Raw genomic sequence first — 17720 nt, 5'->3', positions numbered from 1 at the left:
TGTGGAACAATCTTCAACATATTTTTAATGTGATGTTTTGATAAAATAAAGGCGAAATAAAAAAGTCACTCTGGATAAGAGCGTCTTCTAAATGACTTAAATATACAATTTACATTTCAACTGATTCTTTTAATTTATGAATTTTCAGGTGTCCCATTGCAGCTGGAGCGTGCTGTGTGTGCATATATTAGAAGAGGAACAGTCTGACCTTTTCAGAACCTTTGTAGTAATCATGTTTCCTAGTTGACATAAGGTGTGACCACTGATAACGTCAGAAAAGGAAATGGCAGGTAGGAAATGCATGTGCTCTTTTGTCACCGACTTTGACTTCAGTTTGGTTAACTGATTTTGATGTCCATGATTTAGAAATGACTCCATACCTTGAGATAATACCCATTCTCCCTCTGTGTAGCCATTCCCAATCTGCCACAATGTTATCAGAGGAGTAAAACAACATCTTGGCACAGAGCAGTAGTAATAATGTGTCTTTATTAAGCAATCTCTTTAACCACAGTCATGTGTATGGATTGAATAGGCCTCAGAAGTGAGAGGAATGCAGCTCTTAAAAACTCAAAAATCCCTAATGAGATTAATTTAAACAAAAACAAAAAAACACCATAGCCTTATATACAAGTGAATGGGGTGGGCATGTGCAATAGGTGGGTATTATGGGATATTACAGAGAGAATTTGGAGGATGGGGTCGTAGCATTAGTACATGTAGCCTTTGGAGTAGGGCTGGGCGCCCATGTTTGGTGGGGCTTGCTCTTGGGGGTAGGATGCCCTCTCGTCCATGTGGGACAGGGGCACGGTGTCCTCCTCGTTGACGTAGCGCTCAAACTCGGCCTTCAGGCCGGGCCGATGACTGTCGGGGAAGGCCAGGGAGATGAGGGCCTCGGGCTCGCACACAAACTTGTAAACATAGCGCTCCCCTGCCACCTGCAAACACAGAGGAAAGGGAGTTCTCTGTTAGACATGTTCATTCGTTGGTGTTGTTATACTAATGCAAGTACGGAACAAATAACCCATTTCATATAAAAACATTGCTTCCAAATTGAATTGAAGAGCCAACAAACTGATAGGCAGTCTCTCCATTCTCAGAGACATATCGGAACTGCTGAGTCAAGCCTTAGTTTGTACCTTCTGCATAATTCCCTTCTCGTAGTAATATCGCAGAGAGCGACTGAGCTTGTCGTAGTTCATGGCTGGACGGTTCTTCTGCATGCCCCACAGCCTGGCCACCTGAGAGGAGAGAGGGAACGAGAGAGGAGGGAGGGATAAGAGAAAGCGAGGGGAGGGAGGGAACATAGGGAGAAGAGAGAGAGGTGGTTTTGCATCTGGGTCTGTTCAGCTCCAATGGATAGACCCTCTGATCTTTACAGGTGAATGAACACACATTAAAGGAGACAACGTTTTTAGCATCTGTCAAAGGACACTCCTATTATACTTTATTATATAGATTGAGTTTAGATGGAGTAAGGACTTTCACTCAGGAACCAATATGAATGAATTCCAAATAATCTGCCCTAGAAGGAACAACACCACCATTTTTCTTGCTTCAGCCTGCAACGTTTTACTGCCACCACTAGGGGGTCCTCAGTGACCAGTTGAAATGCTCTTCCTCTCCGAGCTAACTGACTCATCATGTCAAAAGCAGGGCGAGTCCCCACATGTGGATTCACTTCCTTTTTATGTAACCCATCACCACTTGAATGCAAACAGAGTCCCACAATGTACGCAGTGAAATAAGAGTCTGGTGCCTGGTTCTCATTGAGGCGGCGGCGTGAAATTTGTCTCAACCTTCCGTTGAGCGGCCTGTTAATTCCAATACCTATGAAAAGTCTCACATCTCCAAGCGAGTGTGAAGTGAAACCGCTGTGTATGAGCTTTGTGTTGTTGACAAACATTCTGGTCACTAGGAAGAGTTCAGTGTAGAAGAGGCATATTAGACTCCTGACTCAGAGGGTTTAAGGGAATGCTAGTGTCCCAGAGCAGACTCCTCTCTTTGTTCCTGAGTGCACACTCAACCTTAATTGCTCTTGTAAAAACCTTGCAGTATTAATTATTTACGTACAGCTACCAGATAATGGAAGTGTCATTGTATCAGAATGTCTTATAAATAAACGTCTTAGAAGTGTATTCAAACAGGTAAAGGAATTTCTAAGTCAACAGCCCTCAACTTCAAAAGCGCCTCTCATACATTTCATTGACTTATGGGTAATGTGATGTAAGGAGTGAATATTAGGTGATGAAACTCTTCCTCCATTTTGTGTGTGTATCTACTGTTACGATTGGTAAATAATGCATGGAGGCTAATGGGCGCCTGGCAGTTTAGATCAGTGCATGGCCCAAGAGGGATTGTATAGAAGTGGGGAGGGGGAGGGAGGAACAATCTCAAACATTGAAACGTTATTCTCGACAACACACGATCAGCATTAAAGACCTCTTACGTCTGACTGACCCCGCAGCATATAGCAAGCGAATTTAAGCTACTTCTAATGTTTCTAAACAACGGTCAAAGATCCCAAATGGACTTAACAGAAACGTAACAGAAATGCTGTAGATTTAGCTAGTCTAGACCCTGGTTGTGTTAGGGTTAAGGTTGGGCCTTACCCCCTCTGGCTTGATGAGTTTGAACTCTACTTCTTGCTTTTTTCAACATAGAGCAAAGATCCCAAATGGACTTATAATATGACGTAACTGTAGATCTAGTTACTGTAGGTTGGGCCTTACCTCCTCAGGTTCGATGAGTTTGAACTCCATGCCGCGGCCGGTCCAGGCGATGAAGTGTGCGTTGCCAGGGTCGTCCAGCAGGGCCACCAGGAACTGCCAGAGCTGCAGGGATCCCCGGCGCTGGTAGGGGGCCCCCTCACGGAACACGCTACCACCCTCCTGCTTCACCTCACCTGGAGAGGAACAGGGATGCTGGAGGTTGGACTAGGCTGGAGGCTCAGACTGTTTGAGGAAGTATGCAGCTACCATTGACTAGGGGTGGTACAAATACTGTATAATCGTGTAACAGACAATTATAACTGCCGTAACAAAACAAAAACAATTCTGGGAATTAGTGCGGTTGAGTCTGTTTCTGTGGTAACATGGATTTCTTACAACGTGTTGAAACTTTGTTGCTCCTTGCTGAAACAAGCAAGGTGTTGTAGCAAACAAGTCTTTGGTTGCCTAGGCAACGCCCCCCTCCCTGCAGCTGCAGCCCATGTAGTCAGGAGTGGAGGAGAAAATGTGCTTCTTAATAATAAATAAATGAATCTATTAGAATTAGTTATTTATTTTGCTATTCAAACGATTATAACAGTGGTCATTTGACTGACCATTAACCGGCAACCAAAGTTCCATGACCATCACAGCCCTACCATTGACATAGGACAGCTAATGACAGGTATGGCAATGTGGTCAAAGCTTGCTTAACATTACTAATAGGATAAGGATAAGACTGTAATTTTGTTTGAGTCCAATCAATAGCTGTCTTGACAGGCTTAAGATACTGTAGTAACTGCAACATTGTGAGTGACAGTTGATTGGTTAATTATCATGAGAAGCAGGGAATGGTGCCAATATACAGTTCTATGAGTGTGGGAACATGGGGACTGTCACTGTAAGTAGCTGTCACTCTAACCCGGTGTGTTTCGCCAGTTCAACCTGTGCAGGAGCCCTCAGGCTCTCCCCTCACATCAGTCACCCCAGCGCACCATGGGAAACTGACTATCACCTTGCTCCCCATGACACAGGAGCCCGGTCCCTACCTCAAGCACGGGAAACAAAACCCACTAACTCAGCTCCAACCAGGAGCCTGTTACGCAAAAAAAATAACTCTAAAGCTTATTGTTCAGCTATACTTTATCTGATACTATTGGCAGTGATGTAGTGCTGATACCGATACACGTACTGGGGAAGATTAATGTGAGCGATAGGTATTCGATCCCAAACGGAGAGCCACGTGGTGTGATTGAGTGGATTCTATGTCTCTCCTATGGAGAACTGACAGTGGACACCCCCAGTGCCATCATTAATAACCATTATCTGATCTCAGTGACACCTATTGGAGTGGATTGGAGTGTGCAAGGAGTTGTAAGACTCACCTTCTAATTTCTCAGGAACGACACGGGAGTCGTTTTCAAAGAGATAGCCTGTAAGAAAAGACAGGGGTTGTTATTAGTGTTTAAAGTGGTCTTGTGTTGCTATAGCTTGTTCACCATGCCATATCTCGGATCACATTTTCACAAAATGAATGACTATATTGGGTTCATGTATCTCTTACACTTCAACAAGAATGTGTAGAGCACTTAGTGAGAAGGGGAGGATTCCTCACACTAAATATCTCTAAAGGACTCCATCTTCCCTCTTACTTTTGTTTTAATAATACTTTTGATTTTAAGTGTCTAATACTCTTGTGATTCTTAAAGGGGTACCTCAACACTGGTTTGGTAAAAGGCTGAGGGATGGGTCTGGAGATATTTAACCACTCTCAAACGCATAGACAGAGCTATGGATACAAGGACTGACCATCCATGATATCAACATTATAGTTTTGTTTTGAGACTGTACAGTGTTTGTTTACATGTTAAACAAATGTATATCTTGGGTTCTGATGGGGTACAACAGTTAAACTAAGCTCATGAGTAGGCCGTCATTGTAGGCCGTCATTGTAAATAAGAATTTGTTCTTAACTGAAGGTTAAATAAAGGTTAAATACATTTTTTTTTTAAAGGAGGCATCTTTAAGTTATATTCTTCAAGAATCAATGGGTATATATCACTCATTTAAAAGGCTAAAATGGATGAAGCAACTGCAGAAGGCCTGTTTAATAATACAATCTGTTTTGTGATTGGCTGTTCAAGAGCAATTCCTGAATGCTCACTTATTTAGGAAATGATGCTGGACAAGAACTAGAATGACCCAAAATGGTGTGACAAACAAAGGGAGTGAAGAGGAGGATTGTTTTTCTTTTCTCAAGGAAAAATACTCTGGCTTGTTCGTGGAGTAATATTTATTCAGGGATTCTTGGGGCATGGGAGAAGGCCAGAGCCTATGCCAATGGAAATATAGACACACCGCCAGTTAGCCAATGGAAATACGGACACTCTGGGCTGGTTAGCCAATGACCGCAAAGCTACAGCCAGTAGCCAGGCCTCATTTAAATTAAGGAATAGGAGAGGGAGATTCAGTACATGTAGTATCCCCCATCCTATCTTCAGTGCCATGAACCATTGGCACAGACTTTTGGTAATAAGGCATGCATGTAAAAAACAACAACATGATCATGCAGTCATAATGCATTATAACACTTGTCATAGATGTCTATGTAGTATCTACGACGGGCTTATACATGCATATAACAGGTGATAAGGAATTTCACCAGACATGTTTTTGCTTACCTTCATTGTTGTGCTGGGGGTTGGGGTACCCCTCGTTGTGGTGGTACATGGAAGGACATCGAGGCACATCTATAGGACAGAAACACAAGCATACACCTATTGGTCAATGCAGTGTATCAGAACAATCAGTAAAATAGTTTTCAGTGTACAGATGGATTTCCTTCCTCAGTCTATATATACTAGGCCAATATCCATGGGGAGAAAGAGTATTAATGTGCATATTTTTTTTTATCGCAAGGACAAAACCTTAATTTGTCTTCATATCACTTGTCTCCGACAGCATTTTTAGGCCATGAGTTAGCTCCTAGGGAGGAGCAGCAGTATAGTTTAGTGTATTGGTAGAGAATGTGAGTCTGCATTGTCAGCACTCTGTCCATCCACCTGTACACACCTCTACCTGACTCAACCATCCCACACTGCAAATGGATGGGCTCTTCATACTTCTATCGATCCCGAATCAAATTCCGAATCAAATGTCCATTTCCTGAAGCTTTATTAATTGAAAACCTCAGATGTTTCTGCCTGTTGCTAATGGCTGCGCTCGGGTTGGTGACAAACTGCAAACTGCTGTTATCGCCTATACAGTGTACAGTATGTGTGCCTGTGTGAGTGAGTGCATGAATGGCAAGAGGAAGCCAGAGTGGGTGAAAGGTGCAGCAGCTCTAGTCTCCTGCCTCTTCTGCCTCTCAGTGGTGTGGTTAGCCTGGTGACTCACTCCTGGAGAGTGCAGTTGCAGTGCTGTGGCTGTGATAGGATGTCACTGGGGTATATCAGACCCTCCATTCCGGGCCAGCACTCTATCACACTGTAAATAATATCACTGCCAGCCAGGGAAGACTGCCACTGGGGAGTGATGGGAAGATTTGGGACGAGAGCACCAGGGTCAAATTGTGTGCTGGCTGGTGTCGCCAGCTTTCGTAGCCATTTTGTGTCTTTCACACAACACAATGGCACACATTAGTTTACTAGATGGACATTTGAATATGAAAAAGACAAATTTATTCACAAGCCTGAAACACATAACTGCCTATGTGCTAGTGGCGCGCTTATCTATAATTTTGGTCACATTTCAGCAGTGGTGTAAAGTACTTAAGTAAAATACTTTAAAGTACTAAAGTCGTTTTTTTGGGTATCTGTACTTTACTTTACTATTTATATTTTTGCCAACTTTTACTTTTACTTCTCTACAATCCTAAAGAAAATAATGTACTTTTTACTCCATACATTTTTCCTGACACCCAAAAGTACTCGTTACATTTTGACAGGAAAATGGTCCAATTCACGCACTTATGAAGAAAACATCCCTGGTCATGACTACTGTCTATGATCCGGCAGACTCACTAAACCCAAATGCTTTGCTTGTAAATTATGTCTGAGTGTTGGAGTGTGCCCCTGGATATCTGTAAATGAACAATACATTTTTTTAATTGTGTCACCTTGTTTGCTTAATATAAGGAATTTTTTAATATTCATACTTTTGATACTTAAGTATATATATTTTTTTGCAATTCCATTTACTTTTGATACTTAAGTATATTTAAAACCAAATACTTTTAGACTTTTACTCAAGTCGTATTTTACTGGATGACTTTCACTTTTACTAGAGTCATTTTCTAATAAGGTATCTTTACTTTTACTCAAGTATGACAATGAGGTCCTTGTGATAGCATTTCGGAGCAGGAAAAACAGCTGCCAGCTTTTATCTGCGGCACACGTCTCAGGCTGTCCCACCAGCCTCTTCAACTCCTCCTATCACTTTCAAAATATATAAATACAGCCGGTATGATGCATTTTGCATTTCTGTATTTTGAAAGTTATATATCTTGAAAACTTCATTGCTGATATACATAACATTTTTGACTATATCAACAATGGACTAATAAAACAAATACCAAAAGATAGTTTTCCTTTAAAGGGAACAGCCAGGGCTTTGGGGCTGTGCTGCTGCACTGTGGAGGTATGGTTGCCAAGGCCCCTGGCTACCCCACCCTCTCCTCCCCCCTCCTCTCTCCCTCCACAGTGAGTGTTCGGGTTACTGCAGCCACGCTCATTTTTCCATTATGAGTTCATCTGCCTGCAGAAAAAGGAGCCGCTGTTGCAACCCGACACCCCAGAGTGCTCCACTGGGGACTCTAGTCTTTCCAGTGCCCTCCATTTTCTCAATGAAATTCCTCTGCCTCCCTTTCAGTGAGACAAGTGTGGAGAGACGGAGCGGGGAGGAGTGTAGAGGAGGAAAGAAACTGCATTACAGTCAAGAGTCAATACCTTTTTTTGCAAAGTGCCAGGGAGTTGAAAGGAGGAGTTTGGAGGTAGGGAGGGGGTAGGGCAAGGTCTGTAGCAGACATAGAAGTGTCTGCGTTTGGACATTTTGTTCTAATGTTATCCATACACACCCGGATGACGCAAAGCAACTTTTTTTTCAAAGGAACTTTTTGTAGGACAGAGAGCAAAAGCCATAAAGCAATATGTGTAAGTAATTGTATACATCCTACGTCCTACAGAAGGTGAATATGCCTACATGAGCGATATGGGATTAGTTAGAGTATGTTTTGCAGTATTCTGTGGGTCAGTGTGTTATGATTTGTTAGGGAGGAAAGACACTCTGTGACCTCCGTGAGAGATTAGCTTCCCTCCTAAAACCATGAGTCATTCAGTATAGATTCTTTATATTAAACGGGGGTTGCCATTCAAAACAGACTCATATTGTATCTCTGTCATTCTTCCCTTGGACCCTCAGTGTTTTAATCACTCACCAGGCTCATAGGTGTAGTCGGTTGGCTCCTGCTTTACCATCATGTGGGCAGGAGGGAACCTGTGCGGATGGTGGTGAGAGTGTGGGTGGTGTTGTTGGTGTTGGTGAGGTGGGTGAGGCCCGTGCCCTGATCCATGCCCGGGTCCTGCCATGTGGGTGGCCCTCTCGTAAAGAGGGTCCAGGTACTCTTGCTTGAAGCTCTGCTGCAGGTAGGGTAGACAGGGGTCTGAGTGCTGCCGATGATAGCCACCACCTCCACCTGGTCCTCCACCTCCTCCTCCCCCACCACCGCCTCCGGCTGGGGCAGGGTGCATGCGCTGGAAGGCCTGCCCTTGAGGGGGGAACCCCTGGGGGCACATGTCTGCTGAGGGGGCCTGATACCTGGAACTAACAGAAGGGAAAAGAGAGGTTATGAAAACTATCAGTGCCGACAGAATATTATTATGTCACCAACCAAAGGCGTATTGTTTTGTGGCACAATTAAGTATTTTGTACAGTCCAGGGGTTAATACCTGGGGTTCATGGGGTAGTTGTTGTGGTTGGGCAGTGGCTGAGAGGCGGCAGGGGAGTTCATGTTGTAGGCCGTGTTGTCAGGCCGTCCACCAGCGCCCCCGGCAGGCTTGGGGGAGTAATGATGCTGCATGGGAGACATCCCTTGGGGGCAGGAGCTCTTATTGGGTCCTGCAGCCCTCTTCGGCTCGTAGGCACTGGAAAACACACACAAGCATGGTTTATGAATCGCTATTTGGTTCATGAGTATTACCAAGGCATCAGTAGTAGGCCCTAACATTAGTAAAACAGGTCAGTAAGCCAAAGTGGGCTTATGGGGGATGGGTGTTTTGTAGTGACTCACATTGTGTTCAGTAGCTTGTCTGGTCACTCTCTTTGATGCACTGCCTTGTGTATGAGAATTGACTGGAATTGGTTGACTCGTGACCTGCTATGGATCCTCTGACTCCGTAAGATGAGAATGTTTGTATACGGGCCATAATAAGCTGAGTACTGTACTTGTTGACATGTGTACCTGGCATAAAGGCACTGCTCTCCATTGGGGATCTGCTTGTGGCTACAGGATTGGCTGGGGTCGGACCAAGGGCTCGGTGGTTCCTTCTTGATGGTGACTGGCGGGCTGTGGAATGCCACTGCTGTAGAAGAACAGAGACAGAAGAGCAGGTTGGCAAACATGGAAAGTTTATTTTACCCTCTATGATGTCATCAAGTTCAAAGGCAAAGCAAACACTTTCGTCCGCACAGGAATCCCTAACATGTGCCAGACCGCTTCAGTGACAGTCAGTTGAAAACAAGACAGACACATATAAACATACATGTGCATACACACATTCCTGCAGTTCATTTGGAAGCCATTGGTGTCCTCGCCAACTTTTTCTCCTCTCTTCCAGACACAACACAAGCCATAACTTCCTATGCACCCAACACAAAGTATACCCAAACCTAAACAACGGCACCGGCCAAGAAACTGTCTTTCAATTAACAAAAGGCTAGGCAGATCGCTCAAAAGTGACTTCGAAATTGGACGTCTATCCATGTCTTGATGTCGTCGGGAAATGCCTTCAAAACAGGCCACTAGGGGCAACAGTGAATACTATTACCATCAAGTAGGCTTGGATTTTGCTAGGGCATTGTGGACAGGGGTGGTGGATCAGAAGGTTGCGTGTTCAATCCCAGTGGTGGACACTCATTTATGTATATATTATTTTTTTTACCCCATCCCAAACCTTTACCTTAACCATGAGTGCCTACATTTTATGTGACTCTGGAACAGAAGGTTGAGTGATGAATCCCTGTCGAACCCTTAACCTTCTAAATTCAACGTTTGGCGCAACTGAACTATACTGAGCAGGAGGAGCAACCCAGGGTGTCAAAAACACTTAGAATTTTGACATTTGGAGCAACTTTGAAATTTGACGTTTTGGAAAAACATGGATAAACGTCTAGTTCTGCAGTGAGATTGTGAGAGCTTGTTGCAAAAGCAATGCAACACTTTGGTCAGTATGATGTTTGAGTGAAACATAATACGTTCTTCATTTCCTTGGCAAACAATGTTATATCATTTTGGGTATTTCAGTTAATAACTTTATTTTCCAAAAGGAGACGGCCAGAGAAACATTTTACGTTTGACCTCACAAGGTCATGTTACTTGTTAAGAACAATGTTCTGATGATTATTCCCTATTGGAATTTGTCCTCCAGGTACCCTCTCTAAGGCCAGAGGTCACCATAAAGCAGGTCTTAGTAAGTGATATTTAGCCCTTGAGCCATAAAATCGGCCATGGGTGTCCTTACGCAATGAAGATGGTTCAGATGTTTCAACCCCCCCGTCTCAGCCTTAATTTACTGTTTTGGCCCAGGGCAGCGAAGGATGAGACAATGAACAGATAAAGGTCTGGCCTCCCCGGAGGACGAGAGATTTTCTGCGAACCTCTTAGAGGAACGTGCCTGTCTTCCCATATGTATACGTCTGTCTATTTCTGTCTATTAAACCTTTAAATGTAGAAGTTGTTCGTCTTGTATTTTGCTTCTCGCATTTCTCCACACCTTGACTGGTTTTCAATTCCTAACATTTCCTGTCTTGGTTTCGTTCATCATCTGCATGAACATTCTGAGTATGTTTACTAGATCTTCCACACAGCCTATATTCTTCTCCCATTTTCAATCCAAACTCTACAGAAGACATGTACTTTCAATCAAGCTCTTCCCTTGGTGGGGACCTTTGCCTTGAAGGCCACACAAACCACCCAAAGTGGAGCTTCAAACTGCTGAGGCTGTGTTTATTATGCGAGGGGAGGTTCTCACTGACTGACTGTACAGCACAGGATGTTTTTCTGGGCCTGAGAGGGTAAACAGCAGCAGCTGTGCACTTTCAGCTGGGGACGACTGTGTGTGTGTGTGTGTGCGTGTGCGTGTGCGTGTGTGTATGTGTATGTGTATGTGTGTGTGTGTGAGCGTGTGTGTGTGAGCGTGTGTGTGTGTCTGCAGTGGGTGTGGAGCTGACGGAACAGGCCACACTGAAACCCAAGACCAGGTAATTGCATACTGTCTGTATCCCATTCACAAAAAGGGAGGAGAGAAAATGCAGCGACTTACTGTAAATGGCTGAGAAAGGAACGTCTACAGCTAGTCAAACAGAGCAACAAAGAAAAAAAGAAGGCTCGAGAGGAATGGGGGGGAGTTAAAACGACAGACAATCAGTGGGAAATAAAGACAGAATGAAAGAGACTGAGAAAGAGAGAGAGAGAGAAAGTGACAGACAGACAGACATATGCAGACAGGCAGACCGACAGCTTGTGGAACGTTTGAAAATGTGGGAAAACCCCTTTTGTTTTAGTCTCTTCTTTCCCATGACACACCCGGGCAGGTGAGGAAGTGTTGGCTTTAGAGTGCGATCAAAAAGGATTAGAAAAGTATTTACCAAGATTTCCCACACAGACACAATAGGATTACAGCCCCCCAAATCCCTCTTCCTTTCTCATCATTCCCAGGGTGGCACATGACCGAATTTGTTTCCAATATGGCTATGAGAGTGTGGAATGTGTTTGTCTCACACAGTGACCCTCTCACTACACACAGTCCATGGTGTGTAGAGTGTACACAAGTCACAATGCAGCCTAAGTGGAGCAGATAATACGTTTGGCAGACATACAGCCTTTTGCCGTGGCCCTGCTTTTGTTTAATTTCGAACACTGCGTTCTGCTCTGTGAACGGCATCGAGTCAAGAGCATTGGCCGCTGTTTGAGAATGAAGCACAGCACTGTTCAACAGTAAGTGGGTGGAGATTCGTGTGTCAGGATCTACAATATGAATTACTCTTGTATATGAGCGTAGGACGGCTGTGAGTGTGTATGATTGGTGCTGTTGTCTGGCATGCTTCCCCAATTAGGGGTTGGCGGACTTCCCTGTTAACGAAGCCCTAGTGAATCAACTGATTTCTCAAGATCAAAGGAGGTTGTGACACATTGGATATCCCTTGATCCTAATAGAAATGTCTCAACATTTTGAGCATCTGACTTGTTTCAGTTGTATTTGATCAGAGTAAACTATGAAATCAGAAAACTTCTAATCAAATGGCTACCCAGACTATTTGCATTGCACCCCCCCCCCCCCCCCCCCCTCTTTTACACCGCTGCTACTCTCTGTTGTTATCATCTATGCATAGTCACTGTAATAACTCTACCTACATGTACATACTACCTCAACTAACCGGTGCCCCCGCACATTGACTCTGTACCGGTACCCCCCTGTATATAGTTTCGCTATTGTTATTTTACTGCTGCTCTTTAATTACTTGTTACTTTTAATTCTTATTCTCATCCATATTTTTTTAGGGGCTTGTAAGTAAGCGTTTCACTGTAAGGTTTACACCTGTTGTATTCGGTGCATGTGACTAATACAATTTGATTTTAATTATGATTTATTTCAACCGGAAAAGGGATTCTTAAAATGTACAATTTAAAAAGGATTTAAAAAATAATGGCTTCACAAATCCTTGAAAAAAGTGACATTATCAAGGTAAATCCAAAGTTCAAATGACAGAAAATTAGACTCCGAAGTTTATAAAGTAGTGGCAGTCACATAAACAGAGTTTGGAGAGCATGGCTCTTCCCTATTGGTTTTATTTAGGGGACATTTGACCCCAGCTCACTTGGTTCTGGTTTCCCTCTCTACATCTTTGTTAGTAGTTACACTTTTCTCCACCAAGATCCTCATATTTCAAGGAGTTTTTTTCTAATATGGGGAGGGGGTGTTGTGAACTTAAACATAATGTATAATGGTAGAGAGAAGTGTTTAGATATTTTTGGACAGAGAGAGAGAGAGAGAGAGACTCTTTGTATTTGGAATGGGTGTTGGGGATTGGAAATGTGAACACATCCTAACCTTGTGTAAAATTATGATCTCAACAAAGTAGGGGTTGTTAACTTTAGAGACGTTTATGGCTGAAATGCTTTTCTTATTCCCCCCACAAAATGGACGGATACAGGGCATGTGGAAAGTCTTCTTCTTGTTATGAAAGTTGAATGTTTTCATCTTGTGTTTGCTCCTCTTCCTGATTCGTTTTTTTATTTATCTTGCTTTCCCTGGTGTCTTGCCAGTCACTCCCTTTCTGATCACAGGATGATCCAGGTTATGGATGGGGTTGGAGGGAGGAGCAGGGGGACTTTATATATGTAAATTGTGAATCTTTGGGGGAGGATGTAGGGTGAAAGGTGATGGTCTTGGTTGAGTGCTTTAGGAAGTGGAGGGATCATCATGGAGGGACGCTATTCAGTCAAAACCCACCACAAACAAATCTCAGGACCTGAGACCCCCACAACACCCTCCCCACCCCTATCCTCGTCCACACAAAGTGTCCTCGGCTGGATTAAGGTACTAGTGGGAACTCCTGAGGACTGAGGATCACCAGAAGCTTGTCTGAAATGGGACATTCTTCTGCAGCTTAAGTGCTAAAGAAATATCTCATGCTACTTTGTGTAACGCAAAGAGGAATTGAGGATTCAGAGTGTTGTGACGTCAAGAGACAAAGTTAAAAACATGAAGCGTCAAGGAAGACTACAAAATAAAGCTGCGAGCAGCAATAAACGGTGTTCAGGATGACAGAAAGAATACAAGATCATTTGGATAGCAAAGCAAGTACTCTGTCATGTAGGAACAATCTTCCTTTATGTGAAATCATGAGTCTAAATACAACGTCTGGAGTGAATCTGACGTTCATAAGGAGAAAATTATTGTGAGCATTAGCGTTACATGTGCAAAGAATGAGTTGTCAATAGTTTGACTTTTTACATTTTTTATATCAACACCAAATTCAGTGCAGTTCATTTTAGGGATGTCTATGATATCAATGACAAGTTTCACGTTGATAGGCCACTGTGGAGTGGAGTTAGAGTGGTTTAAATTGACACATAAAATCTGATTTTTGATTTGTTAATAACGCAGCCATCTTTTGACCAATCCCTTGTACTATGGGCCTACATTCCAAATGTGAATCTTTTAGTCAATGTGAAGAAGATTTCTTAGGATTATTTTAAGCGTAATCGTTACAAAAACCAAAAAGTGAATTGTTAATACTGCCCTACCAAGCAAAAAGGCAGTAACTGCTCATTTGTGCTACATTAAATACATGCTTAATCATGTAGACAAGTATCCTGCCTCTATTGTATTGTGTTTTGGAGAAAATGGAGGTCATGTTAGAAGTTACTGTGAAACCAAGGTAAATAAAAGCCATTTTTCTCAGTTCCACGCTATGAGCAGGTACTGCCTTTTTGCTTGGTCGGGCAGAATAGTTTACTTATTTTTTAAGATATCAATGCCAAACTTAACATGGTTCATCATGGTAATGTCTTCGATGACGCTAAAAAGTGTCAAGTTGACAGGCCTTTGTGAAGTGGATTTACAAAGGATTTAAATGGACACTTCAAATCTGATTTCCCGATTGAGCAATAACTCAGACATCTCTTAACCAATCCCTTATCTTCTCTGAAACTAAGTTAAGAAATTGAGGTTTTCAAAAATTTCCAAGATGGAGCAAAATCGATCCAGCTTTGCTGTGAACCCCTAAATAGGGTATGTACCTCTTCTTACTATCCTCTTGTGATCTTAGGTTTGTACAGGATTCCAGTTATAGTTTGGTAGCGAATGGCAATGATCAAACAAGTAGAAGCCAGGGTTGAATGCCAGGTAGGAAACCCCCTCTGTAATCTCCTCAGTTTATTTTATACAGAGCGTTTCCTACCATTAAAGGTTCTTCTCTAGAGTAATCAAACCTGAACTCAGCGAGAGAGGATCTGGAGAGCTTTACATTAGGGTGTTTATCTCCGGGATGGGAAGTCAGTCTCTGGAAGTCTGCAGGACGTGACAGCTTCTTATTTTTACCCTTATTTTAACAGGTAAGTTGACTGAGAACACATTCTCATTTATAGCAACAACCTGGAGAATAGTTACAGGGGAGAGGAGGGGGATGAGTGAGCCAATTGGAAGCTGGGGGTGATGGAATGAGGGCCAGATTGAGAATTTAGCCAGGACAATGGGGTTAACAGCCCTACTCTTAGGATAAGTGCCATTAGCAACCACAGAGAGTTAGGACACCCCGTTTAACATCCTATCCGAAAGATGGCACCTTGGTATATATATACTGTATTTTTGTGTCTGCTACTGGCCCTCCAACACCACTTCTAGCAGCATCTGGTCTCCCATCCAGGGACCAACCCTGCTTAGCTTCAGAGGCAAGCCAGCAGTGGGATAAGCTTCTGTACCCACCAGCCAGTCAAGGAGATTCCCAGTGACTTATCATTCTGGTTAACTGTATCTCAGTTGCAATGTCAAATAGGGTGAATAGTATTACAAGGATGTTTTATTGTCATGTACACCAGATAGGTGCAGTGAAACGTGTGGTTTTATAGGGTCAGCCATAGTAGTACAGGACCAGTGGAGCAAATGAGGGTTAAATGCCTTGCTCAAAGCACATCAACAGATTATTCACCTTGTCAGCTCAGGTATTTGAACCAGCAACCTTTCAGTTCCTGGCTCCAGCGCTCTAACCACTAGGCTATCTGCCATAGGCAAACCATGAGAACGAAAGGAGACGTATTGAAGGGAACATCCACTGTAGCTATAGTCCATTTCAAATATGGGCAACTGTCACATGATTGTTCCTTGAATGTTAGATGATATACAGTTTCCTGTATTAGTACACGAGTTATATAAACTACATATGTACTGTACACCCTGGAACAGCTTTAGTAGAGCCCATGGAGGGTTTCTTGGGAGTCAGAGAGAGCGAGAGATGGTTCCTCACTGGCAAAATGATCCCAACAATGACAGACAGTTCAATAAAAACAACAGGGATGCCCAATTATGTGCCTCTAAAGATTTCAAAGGAACGTATTGATTTCTGGGACATGCCAAATGGCAATCCTCTCTCTGTCTCTGTGGCCTGGCTCAACTGTAGAAAGTAGGGTACATAAGGGATAAACAATAGTTTTTTTTATATGTTATGATAGTGGAGATCAAATACAGTATATTAACACATGCCGCTTCATCTACACAGCACTGTGCCACCTTTTCTGTTGTGGTGATTCATAGCTCTTATTTTCAACTGGGCTTGTTGCCACTGCTGTACCTTTCAACCCTATCAAGTAGAGAAGAAAGGCCTTCAATTTCACTTACTGTAAACATTTAGGTGATATTGAAACGCTGAAATGTTCATTCCAAGTATGTTGGCCCACACATTGAAAGTTCTGCATGTAAAAGTGTGGTCAGTGGAAAATCCGGTGGGATGGTGAGTCACCGACGGCGATTCAATCTGTTCCACCTCATTGAGACTGGAAAGACAATCCAGCAGCAATTCCACTGTCGAACTGAAACATGTGCAGAACATGTGTGCTTCTCAGGTCAATGCACAATCAGAAAGAGCAGAGAGAGAGAGAGCGAGGGGCGAACTGACAACTGGAGATCTCTAAAAGCCAACGCTGGGCCCCAGAGTGGTCTCAATGTCTATTACAAACATCACCGCTTGGTCCATTTAACCATTAGTGTACCTATCTGATTTACCGGTCACCCTTTCTGATCGGCTAATGCCTTTGCGACTTGGCTTCTTTGAATATTTAAAGCATTGTTGTCAGATACCTGCCAAACAAGCCTGACAAGATTGATAGAGAGCACTGTAGTATCAACAGAAAGTGGTTGGACGGTAAAGCGACATAGCACAACGGATCAACTATGTGATGCTTTAAGATAAACAGAAGTGTTTCATGCATTATTATTATTAGGTGTAGCTTGATGTTGTCTTGGAAACAAGGATGTGGCGGACACAGAGAATGGAGTGTGACCGGAGAACGGAGTGTCACACGTTGCTGTCATCCAAGTTTCACTTCTCACTTCTCGAACATTTGATGTCAGGTCGACTTTTTTGGACTGTAAGGAATTCCCTTTTCATTTTCCTATCATGTGTGTGCTCTATGCGGTAAATGACTTCACAATTTGACAGTGAAGATGGAGATGTTGCTGTAAATAAAAAAGTGTGTGGGTGTGTGAACATCACGTGACTGTGTTATGGCCATCCCATTGGACAAGACAAGGAGGAGCGGACACTAGACTTAGCGAAGGCAGCACTTAGCACTAACACAGGCATGTCACGTGTTATGGATTATGGGAATAGTATATTCTTGACTAATGTGTTATAGCATGGTGAATAACAGCATCAAAGTGCACGTAGCAGCACTATAATCAAAGTTGAATCAAAGTTGGCCATAGCCTTTGTACTGACAAAAAAAACATGACTTGTATGTATATATATATCTTTTTTTTTTTTATTAATCACACTTTATCTATTGTCCATTTCATCCCCAGTGCATTGCGGTGATATTTTTTAAGTGGCCTGTGACCGTCTATAAATCTTTCTTCCCCATTGCCGTTTAGTAGGCACAATACAATACATCCCCATCCCAGGACACGGGCAGCGAGTGGGTCGTTCCATCGCAGAAAGCCGGGGGTGTAAGTAATGTGGCAAAATATTGACCCTTCACTCTCGATCCCTCAGCCCCAATATAGCTGTCCCCTCTTAATG

General features: G+C 43.1%; 1 protein-coding gene across 2 annotated transcripts in view; it reads right to left on the bottom strand.

Moving 5' to 3' along the window:
- Window positions 1-470: 470 nt before the first annotated feature.
- Window positions 471-17720, bottom strand: part of LOC139570227 (ETS translocation variant 4-like) — a 29083-nt gene continuing 11833 nt past the window's right edge. For both annotated transcript variants that reach the window (XM_071391922.1, XM_071391923.1), the window contains 8 exons: window positions 9166-9286; window positions 8654-8848; window positions 8143-8528; window positions 5390-5458; window positions 4094-4141; window positions 2733-2905; window positions 1140-1241; window positions 471-938 (listed from right to left, as the gene is read on the bottom strand). In XM_071391922.1, the coding sequence (XP_071248023.1) occupies window positions 711-938; window positions 1140-1241; window positions 2733-2905; window positions 4094-4141; window positions 5390-5458; window positions 8143-8528; window positions 8654-8848; window positions 9166-9286 (1322 nt within the window). In that variant the 3' untranslated portion in view covers window positions 471-710. The remainder of the gene's footprint in view (window positions 939-1139; window positions 1242-2732; window positions 2906-4093; window positions 4142-5389; window positions 5459-8142; window positions 8529-8653; window positions 8849-9165; window positions 9287-17720) is intronic.

This window comes from Salvelinus alpinus, chromosome 3 (assembly GCF_045679555.1).
Source record: "Salvelinus alpinus chromosome 3, SLU_Salpinus.1, whole genome shotgun sequence".
Classification (NCBI taxonomy): Eukaryota; Metazoa; Chordata; class Actinopteri; order Salmoniformes; family Salmonidae; genus Salvelinus; species Salvelinus alpinus.
The sequence above is the reverse complement of the archived record's forward strand: the minus strand, read 5'-3'. Positions and strand labels throughout refer to the sequence as shown.